Below are 10,945 nucleotides of genomic sequence, written 5' to 3' on the forward strand. Positions count from 1 at the left end.
AACTGTCATGCCTCATGGGAGCCCATTTTGGAAGCTGGGAACCCAGGAGAAGGGGAGTTTAGGGTAGGTGCATTCTGTTGGCACAAGACGAAGTCTGCTCAGCTGTAGTGAACTTTAAGGTTGTTGCTTTCTCACACTGAGATGGGACAGGGTGGATTTGAGGCCTAAACTGAAAGGATTCTGTGTTCCCAGGAACATAAGGAAATATCTTGTTCTGATACACAAAATTAAGGGTTCATCAGTCAAGGCAACTAAAGAACTGGAGAGAGCCACATTGCCTCCTGAACACTGGGAGCAATGGGAAGTCCGGTGTCAGAGCACATTCATCTGGTGTAACAGTATTTGTCATGTGATTCTCAAGCACGACCAGTGTCTGCACTGTGTTCAGGCTAGGAAGTGAAGTACGCAGTTCAGAGCCCACGAAAATCTCCACAAGCTCAGTTGCTGCACATAATGCACAAAGGCGGGATTTTACATCCGGGACAGGAACCCCGCTAAAACCGGAAGCACCCCTTGCTACGGGGTCTAATGGGGGCATATGTAGTGTCTCCCAACAGCCAATCCTAGTGCCAGGAGTGTTTAGGAGGCGTAGCCGTGGAGAGACAGTGGCCAATGGCAGAGAGGGCCGTTAATAGAGTGAGGGCAACCGCGGGTGAGGGGAAGAGAGTACAGCCGCCACGGGAGGCTGAGGAGCTCTAGCCAGTTGGGTGGTTAGACTGTTGACGCGAACTGTAGCGGTACTTCAGCCACCAAACTTCGATTCTCGCCTGCCCTTAAACATCATGGGAGATTCACAGAGTGAGCATCAGCGGATGTTACGACGCCACAAGCGCGAGAAGGCAGAGCTGCAGGCCCACATTCAGGGCATGAAGAGCTCGGTCCCCAAGAGTGACGAGAAGAGAAGAAAGCAGTTGCTCCTCGATGTGGCCCGCCTCGAGGCCGAGATGGAGCAGAAGCACCAGCAGGAGCTGCAGAAGTTCCAGGAGAGTTTCCCTGATAACAGCAACCTCGATTCAGTCACTGAAGATCTGGCCAAGCTGGATCTCGAGGACAAGCCTCCTCACCTCTCGAGGGCACGGAGAAGGCGCGAAAGAAAGGTGGCCCTCGAGAGAGAAAGGCAGGAGAGGATGGCCAAGGCTGAGATGGAGCATCTGGCCAGCTACCGCCATGACGAGGAAATGAAGCTCGACGCCATCCTGTGGGCCAGGAATCTGGAGATGAAGGATATCCCGGCCGACGGCCACTGCATGTACCGCGCCATCCAAGACCAGCTGGTGTTCTCCGTGACCGTGGAGAGCCTGCGGAGGCGCACCGCCGAGTACATGCGGAAGCATGTCGAGGACTTCCTGCCCTTCTGCAGCGACCCCGAAACCGGCGACGCCTGCAGCCGCGACGACTTCTTGAGCTACTGCGACAACATCGTGTTCAGCGCGTCGTGTGGAGGCCAGCTCGAGCTGAGGGCCCTGTCGCACGTCCTGCAGACCCCCATCGAGGTGATCCAGGCCAACTCGCCCGCCGTCGTCTTCGGAGAGGAGTACACCAAGAAGCCGCTCACCCTGGTCTACAGGAGCTACTCCATCTGTGGGGAGCACTACAACTCGGTGAAGCCGCTCGACGCCGGCTCCGTCAGGTGCCCGGCCTCCTGTCTCTTGTAGGCCCGCTGCCGCCATCGCCGTGGCGGCTGCCGTTGGAGCCGAAGCTGCCGCCGCCGCGTCTCCTCAGCAGGCTCCGCTTTTTTCCTTCGGTTTTCTCAGGGTTTTGTTGATTCATTTTACTCAGAGTTCACCCCCTCTCTCCACCCCCGCCCCCCCTTCTTCCTCCCTCGCTCTTCTATCCTCCTCGACCGTCCCTGGGTTGCTTCTTTCACGGGGTTAGGGGGACCGGAGGCCGGTGACCAGGAAGACATCTGCACCGTCCCACCCTGTTGGAGTGACTTTGCCAAGTTCCCACCTTTCTTGCTCCGCGGCATGTGGGGTGGGGTCTTCCCCGACCGGGGCTCGAACCCGTGTCCCCAGGATTCTTAACCACTGAGCCACCAGGGAAGCCCTAGTATTTTGTTTTGTTTTTTCATAAAACCTTGTATGGTTGCAAATTAAGTACAGTTGTTTAGATGTTTTCTGAATTCTAAATAATGTTTGTTAACTTTAGAAGTTAAATGTAAGCGTTAAATGTAGAAAGTAGATTTACCTAAACTGATAGGCTAGATAAGGCTTGCTCTAAGATGTGAAAGATCTCAATTGAATTTCCTTTATTAAATATAAGAAAGGACATGACTTTATTCAAGTAGTTGATTCATTTCATTATATCTGCAATTGATGTGAAGTAAGAAGAGACAAACTGATAGGTAGTTTAACTTACTGTGAGGGGTGACATCAACTAGCAAGTTTCCTTTATTCTCAGACATAAAAGGGTATAACTTTGTTGAACCACTCGGTCCACTTTGTTCTATCTACAACTGGTATGAGTGTGAAAGATCTGAACTTAGTCGTTTTCCTTAATTCTTAGAGATAAAAAGTATTTAAAGAGAGATTTTAAAAAGTATTAAAGTAGTTGATTCATTTTGCTATATCTGCAACTGCTATGAAGCACAAAAAATGAGGAATATACTTTTGTTGATATTTGAGACTTGTTGATATCTTGAATTTGCCAAAAAAAAGTAAAAGTGAAATGATTTGCAGTAAACAATTAAAAAAAATTTAACCTTTAGGTCCTGTATTTCAGTGAGATTACTTAAATTCATTTAAAAATTCTTTGTACACACCAAATGTTCTAAACTATAACATACGAAGGGGAAAAGGCAAACAGCAGTTTGTTTAAAGAATAAAAGCAGTTTAAAAAAATACCTGGTTTTCTATTTTTGTATAGCTGACTGAGTTCATATAGAGTTTGTATCCCAGGATCGACTTCAGCAAAGGAATCCTGGAGGGTTAGGGAGCAGGAGTGAAGGGGGAGGACAGAGTGACAGATGAGGCTTTTGGAAGGAGGAATGGGCCTGCAGTCATGATGGTGGTCTGGAGTGGAATATCCCCCAGGGAAGGATATAGGGAGGAACAAAATAGTTGAAGCTATCCTGAGTTGATGTTTCACTCAGTGAAAACATCATGAAATGGCTCCACTTAAGGATGTTCTCATTGCTATGCATGACAAAGTATTTGCACTTTCAAAAACTTGCCAGTCCAGGGCTAGTTGCAGGAGGGAAAGAAGTGCCACTGTTTTTTTCTTTTTTTTTTTTTGAAGGCAGGGTGTGTGTTGGGGGGAATCTCTTTTCAAAATACAAATATAGAAATCCTGCCAGATAGTTCACTGTGTAAATGTGTGCATCAGATACATTTTCAGATAGCCAGCTGGCTGAGAAGAGGAAGTCCCTGAGAAAACTAGGTATTTGGCCGCATTGTGAGAAGAGCGCCTTTTATAGGGATGAGAATGCTGGCTGGGGATGGAAGGATAGGCCAGGAAGGGAGGCATAATCTATAGAAGGGGGCCTGGCTGGGAAAAAGGGTGAAAACTGGGGAAGGGGTCAGTCTAGGAGGATGAATGGGCCGTGGCAGGGGAAAGGGGACGAGGCAGAAGAAGGGGAGACGGCTAGGTAAGGACACCTGTGTGGACTGGGGCACAGGGTGAAGAAGGAGGCCAGGCTAGGAAGGGGATAATGGAGTGGGGGCTGCTTAGGGAAGGAGGACTCGGCTGGTCAAGGGAAAGAGGCTTAGTTGAGTTAGGAGGCAAAGGATGAGAGAGGAATCCTTGAGTGTTAAAGGGTAAAAGCCCTGGGGAATGGCACCTGACCAGGGAAAGAGATCTGGCTGGGAAAGTAGGCTTAAGCTGGGGAAGAGGGTGAGGCTGGGGAAGGGGCCTGGATGTGGGAAGGGGCCTGTCTTGGAAAAGGAGCACAGACTTGATAGGGTGGCACAAGCTGAGGATGGGAGACTGGCTGGGCTGGGGGAGATTGGGGGGAGAAAATATCCTGGCAGGGAAAGGTGGCCTGCCTGGGGAGGGGATCTGGCAGGGGAATGGGGCCTGGAAAGGAACCTGGTGGCGTGAGAGGTTCGAATGCTGAGACCGACATAGGCTGGGCATGGGATAATCGGTGGGTTGATGGACCTGGCTGGAAGAGGGGGACTAGCAGGTGGAGACGACCTGCTAGGGCAGGGATCCTGCCTGGGAAGGAAGGCGTGTGTCCTGGCTGAGGGAGGGCACATGGTTGAGGAAAGGGACCTAGCTGGGGGCACAGGCTAGGGATGGGGAGAAGGTCTGGCTGAGGAGGGGGAATAAGCTAGGGAAGGGGTTTGGTTGAGGAAGGGGTATACCGGTTGAGGAAAGGTACCTTACTGGGAAGGAGGCCCGCCTAGGAAAATGAGCTTAGACTGGGGGAGAGGCTGTTAGGTCCCTGGGTGAAGAGAGCCTGGCTGTGGGGAGGAGTCTGGCTGGGAAAGACTTCCCAGCTGGGGGCATGTGTGTGTGAAGGGGTCCAGGCAGGGAAATGTCACATGGTTGGGGAGGGGACTTTACTGGTGTTGGAGAGCTGAGAGAGGAGGATGCTTGGCCAGGGAAGGAGGCCTTTTTTTTTTTTTCTGGGGGTGGCAGAAGAGTGTTTGTTCTGCGTCCACCCACCGAGCCAATTAGGGTGCTGGGGGTGCGAAGCGGATGTAAAGGGTGGGCCGAGACAGTCCCGGGGACGGCCTAGGCCTCCACGGCCCGCCCGTAGATAACGCGGATGTGGCGGATGATGTCGTGGATGGCTTCTGACGTGGTGCCCTGGCCCCCGATGTCTGGGGTGCGCATATTTTCATTGCCCATGGATGTCAAGACGGCCTTGCAGATGGAGGTGGCGTAGGAGTGGAGCTTGAGGTGGTCCAACATCATGCGACTTGGCACTGGCTATGAAAGGCCAGTGAAGGGGGAACTCCTTGGAAAAGTGGTCCAGCTGAAAAGGGAAAAGGCTGGGCACAAGCACCTGGCTATGAGAAGGAGGCCCTTTCTGGAGAAGGGGTCCCGTGAGGGCAAGGGGACAAAGGGTTGAAAAGGGGCTTTGCCTGGGGAAGGGTAGCCTGGCTAAGGAGGCTGTCAACAGGGTCTCAGGTCGGGGAACAGGCCCTGGCTGGGTGAGGGGCCTGCGAGCAGAAGGGTCCTGCATGGGGAATAACACAGGCTGGGGTTGAGGCCTGCCTGGGGAGGGGAGGCTGGCAGCATAGGACGGTAAAGAGGCTGGGCTGTGGCCCAGGGTGGGAAAACTTCCAGGCAAGTGGCTAGAGGCTGGAGAGTTGGACACAGGCTGGTAAGATGGCTGGTTTAGAAAGGGGGCCAATCCAAAGAAGGAGGCATAGGCTGAGGAAGAGGCTCTGGCTGGGGAAAGGGGCCTGGCCGGGCAAGGGGACATAGGCTGGGGAAGGAAAAGCAAGTTGGGTCAGGGAGCCTGGGCACGGGCTGGCGGGAGTGGGTGGGTAAGAAGCTGGGGCAGGGGCCGGGGCAGGGGCCTGGGTAGGGTTACTGCAAAAGAGGAGACTGGCTGGGAACGTGACTCCGCTGGGGTGAGGGTCTAGGTGGGTATAGGGGAAGCCTGCCTAGGAGGGGAAGGGAACCAGGCTGGGGAAGTAGCCTTGGCCAGGGAAGGGGGCATAGGTAGCTGGGGAGGCAGGTCTAAACGGACAAAGAGAGCCCGGCTGAGAAGAGGGCCTGGCTGGCTTGGAAGCACAGGCAGGTTAAGGGCTTCTGATGGGGGATGGGCTTATCTGCTGGGGCAGGGTGCATAATGTGGGGAAATGGGACTACCTGGGGAAGGGGGCCTGGTTCCAAGGGGGTATAGACTGAGGAGCAGGGTTAGGGAAGTGAGGAAGAGGGAATAATAGGCTGGTGACAAGGACCAGGGGCCTGCTTGGTATAGGGTATGAATTGGTATAAGGTGAAAAAGGGATTCCTGGCTTTTGCATGGGGAAGGGCTAGGGAGTGGCACCTGGCTAGGGGAGGAGGCACTCGCTAGGGAAGTTATCTGCACATAAAGTTGGGAGGCGCTGGATGCAGAGGGGCCACTGTTGTGAAGGCAGGGTGCACTGGCCAAGGAAGGGGGCATGGCCGCGGAAGAGGGCATAGGTTGGTGAAGAGGGCACTGCCTGGATAATGTGGGCCTTGCTGGGAGTGGGGGGAGGGCCTGGTGCTGCCCACGGAATTCTGCCCAGCAGAAGGCAGCAAACAAACCAGCAGAGTCCCATTTTACAGGCTTCTTTCTCCCTAAATACAAGAGAAATCACTATCTCTGTCTAGGGAACCCTTAAGATCTCACTGGGCCTGTCCCAACTTCCTCCACTGGGTTTGCCTTCAGCTGGAAGGATGGGGAAGAGTAAACCCAGGCCAGATTCCAACCAGGCCCAGAGCACAAGCCAAGAAGGGGCCTTCGCTGTGGGATCTGGCAGGACATGAGGGATTTGCAGTCTGTTCCATTTTGTAACAGTGACCACAGTCACTGAGGACAGTTGACTGTTCTGGGCAATTGTGTGTGCAAAAGCCATGGGGTACTGTTCCCAAAGGGGTTCAATTCCAGAAGCAACTTTCATTCATTTACTTACCATTCTTCATTTACTCCTCATGATCATGCACTTTTGCCTTAGCAGCCAAAGACAAGGACACCTATCTGGATTTGAAGCCCCGCTCATATACCCACTTCCTAGCTTTGTGACTTGGATTAAGTCATCTAATCTTTCTGGGCTTCAGTTACCTCATCAGTAACATGGGACAGTTATTGCCCGTCTTAGAGGTATCTCTTGGGATGTTAGGTACATTAAATGAAAATATGTATAAAATGTGCAATAAATGTATCATTACCTAGGGGCCTAAGACTATAACACTATCAGCTGTGGCAGCAACCACCCCTTCATTCTGTCTACAGTAATTTTGGAGCCACTTGGCCTCTTCCCACAGGTCCTACAGTGGAAGCCAAAACTTCTTAGTCTGCAGCGTGAAAGCAAATCCCACTGGGGCTTAGCAGAGTGTCCTCTTGGGGACGGGGGGCCTGTGTGCGGGGACTCCTCAGGCCAGTCAGTATCTTCCTTCCTTCCACCCTTTTTCTACACACACACATACACATGCGTATTTTAAAAAAACCAAACTGGTATCATTCTATTTGAACTACTTTTTTTTTTTAACTTAACAATACATTATAAGCATTTCCTTCTCTCCTTAGTCTTCAATACGATGATTTTAATGCCTGCATTCTAGCCTGTGAATGTGCCACAATTTATTTGTCCTATTCTATTGCTGGACATTTAGATTGCTTTCAATTTCTCACTGCTACAAATATGCGACTGTAATATCCTTGTAGCTGAGTCTTTGTCTATATTTCTGATTATTCCCCTTTGATAAGATTTCTAGAAGTGATCTAGGTCCAAAGGAGAGGCTTTTAATGCATACTGGTAAATTGCCCTCCAGAAAGAGTGAGCCAATGTACACTCTCAGGGTGTGAGAGTGTTATTTTCCCATATAGTTGCAAACACTGAAAATTATCATCTTTGCTCATTTGTTAGGTGAAAAATGCTGTATTAGTCGACCCTTTGTTGATTACTAGTAAGGTAGAATATTCCTCTAAGTATTTGTTAGCATGTCTATTTCATTCATGCTGGAACAAATAATTCTTAATTTATTGCCTGTTCCTGACATTTGCTTAATTTTTTATGGGTAAGTTTGTCTTCTTCTTACGGATTTTTAATAGGTCCTTCCACTTTTCATTCAGATATTTTTTAAAACTAGTTTTTCCCATACATTATTAGGCTCTCAGTGTTGTTTCTGACTTTTTGCGTGTGCTCAAGGTTAAAATTGTAATGGAGTCTATCTATCGATGTTTTTCTTTATGGTTTCTGTCTTGGTATCTTGCTTAGAAAGGGCTTCCCCATCCCGAGGTTGCATCAATATTCGTATATACTTTCAAGTTTTTTATGCTTTCTCTTTATATTTAACACTATTTAACATATCCACCTGGAAATTACTTGGGTGGAAGACAAGGACATAAACTGATTTTCTCCAATTATGGTAATTAACCAGTTAGCCGAGCACCACTTACTGAATAATCCACCATTTCACCACTGATTTCAAGTGCCACCTTCCACATATATGACATTCTTATGAGAGGGTAAATCTCGTTTCAGCCAGTCACACAGAATAACTGCATTCCAGTGACCTCCATGTGAAACTGCCAGCTGTCCATTCATCCATTCACTCCATATTTACTGAAGAGAATGGTGATAAACAATAGAGGTAGAGAGATAAAGATCCAGTCCCAGCGCTCACCATCTAGTAGAGATGGCAGATCGGAAAATAGACAGAAATAAACAGAAGGCAGCATGACCAGTGCTGTGATGAAAGGAAGCACAGAGGAAGGACACTTCATCAGACCTGGGGTGGCAGGAGGCTTAGGAGGAGTTTGCAGAGAACACAGCCACAGCAAAGGCAGGAGTGAAAGAACAGGGTGTCGGGACTTCCCTGGTGGCCCAGAGGTTGGGACTTTGCCTTCCAATGCAGAGGCTGAGGGTTCGATCCCTGGTCGGGAAGCTGGGATCCCACGTGCCTTGAGGCCAACAAACCAAAACACAAAACGGAAGCAGTGTTGTAACAAATTCAATAAAGACTTTAAAAAAAAATGGTCCACATTTAAAAAAAAAAAAAAGAACATGGTGTGTCCGTGTTCAGTGGAGCTGGAGGATAGAGGTGACAGGTGAGGGAGCTGTGGGAAAGAGGCTGCAGAGGGAGGCTGGCATGGTCTCCCAGCTTTAGTAACCATCGGTTTTACTCATAATATTACAAATTAAATAAATACACATTGAATGAGATACCATTTTTCATCAGTCAGATTAGCAAAGAAGTCAAGTTTGATAATATGCTGTGTTGATGGGAGAATGCAGGAACAGGCATTCTCAAACATACTGTTTCCCTTGTACATGACTAAAGAATATATTTTAAATGATACTATGGGTTGCTTTTGAGGAGGGGAACCAAGTTGCTGGGGGAAAAGGATGGGACGGAGCTTTGCACTGTGTAATCTCTTAAACGGCTGATATTTTGAACTATATGAGTTAATAAATAAATCTAAGCCTAACTAACTCACTAAATAAAACGCACATAGCTTTTGAACTGGCAGTCTATATCCAGGGATCTATACTACAGGTATACGTATTATACGGCAGTATATTTCAAGGCTATTCATTAGAGTGTTGTTTGTGCAAGTAAAACTCTAGATACAACCTAAATATCCTCAGTGAGGACTAGCTGAGTAAATTTTGCATCATCCATATGAATTGTTTCCTCTAGGGAGAGGGAAAGAAATGGGTGGGTGGGAGGAGGAAGGTGTTGAGCTTTTTCCTTTTAAACTATGTCCTTCGATAGAGTTGGATTTTTTTATTGCAAGGCTATATGTCACCTCATTCTCTCTCCTGCCAGCCCCTGGCAACCAACATTCTACTCTCTGTCTCTCAATTTGACTACCCTATGTACCTCATATAAGTGGAATCATACAATATTTGTCCTTTTGTGACTGGCTTATTTCACATAGCATAATGTCTTCAAGCTTCATCCACGTTGTAGCAGGTGTCAGAATTTCCTTTTTAAAGCTGAATAATAGTCCGTCGTGTGTATATACCACATTTTGTTTATCCATTATATCATTGAATTTTTAAGTAGAAAGTTGTATCTATGTATCATCTAAAAACTAGAAAAAATGATTTCAAAACACTATTTCCTTTCTTCCTCTTCCTCTGAGATAATTTAAATATCATAGGAATTATCTGCTCCTTGAAAGTTGGAAATAGTCCATTCACTTGTGAAACTGCGCCTGGGCCTTTTTTTGAAGTGAGACTCTTTGCCAGTCAGGTAGAGTCCTCGGAAGAAAAGCTATGCTGTGTAAAACAACCATAATTTATCTAAAATAGATAGGGACAAAAATTAGACAACAAAGTCAGGAGGTAAAGAGTAAATGTGAAATTTTTCTTATCTCTCAGAGGGTGAATCAAAGATACCATTTCAGTTTTGAAGTTGAAAAATTGAGAATTGTAGGCTTAAGCGTGGGGCTTACCGTCATAAAAATAACCACCAGTAGAACTAAAAGCGAATTGCCTATGCTCCCATTTAGAAGATTAAAAAAAAAAGAATAAAGGAAAGAGAAAACCTAGCCCTTGGAGCAACAGACAGAAAACAAAGGAAAGAGAAATAGTGAACTGGCCTTTTGTCATGGGGTCGCGGAGGGCGAGGGAGGAGCCAGGTAGCTTGTGCCTTTTTTTCCTGGCGTCTTCATTTTTACTTTGGTTTAAATTATTTTGCATGTCGAGATACCAAGGTTGTGCTCTGCGTCTGTGGCCTGTTCCTACTTGGAAAAAGAAGACATCTTCTTATCTCATTTTGATTCTGTTTTATTTCGGTGGGTATCTCCTAGGGGGATTATGCATATGCTCATTTACTCAGCCATCAAGTCCCAACTTGACTTTGAATAGGAAAAATGTGCCCCTTAAATATGTTTACTGCTCCTGAATTAATCTTGCCAAAACACTTTGTTAACCATTGACCTAGATGATCTCTGTAGGCCCTTCCAGCTCCCTCTGTGCCTGTTTTGGTTTCTCTGTCTCTCTATCTCTCTGTCTCTGTCTCTGTCCCTCTCCTTCACACACACACACACACACACACACACACACACACACACAGAAATCTAGGACCTGTCTCTGAACATTGTGTATGACCCCACAACACTACATGGCAGAAACAATAGGGAAGCAGTCTTGGTTTGGCGTAAGAAAGAAATGTTTTGATAATCAGAGCTATTCAAAGATATGAAAAACCATCTCACAAGGTGGCGAGTTCTCTGTTATTGGAGATGTGTAAGCCCAGGCTGGATAGCCACCACCTCAGAGGTTTTCAGGCCATTCAAGCGTCTAATGGGGATTTAGAAGAAATTTGAAAACAAAAGAGGTTTCTTTTA

At 47.8% G+C, this 10,945-nt stretch overlaps 1 protein-coding gene across 1 annotated transcript; it reads left to right on the plus strand.

Annotated features, from left to right (window-relative positions):
- Positions 1–782: 782 nt before the first annotated feature.
- Positions 783–1,655, plus strand: LOC307069665 (OTU domain-containing protein 6A-like; the record flags this gene model as incomplete). Its single annotated transcript, XM_079728018.1, has 1 exon — positions 783–1,655. One exon carries the CDS (start codon positions 783–785, stop codon positions 1,653–1,655), a length of 873 nt encoding a protein of 290 aa, XP_079584144.1.
- Between the last annotated feature and the right edge of the window lie 9,290 nt (positions 1,656–10,945).

The sequence above is a fragment of the Hyperoodon ampullatus genome (assembly GCF_949752795.1).
Source record: "Hyperoodon ampullatus genome assembly, chromosome: X".
NCBI lineage: Eukaryota > Metazoa > Chordata > Mammalia > Artiodactyla > Ziphiidae > Hyperoodon > Hyperoodon ampullatus.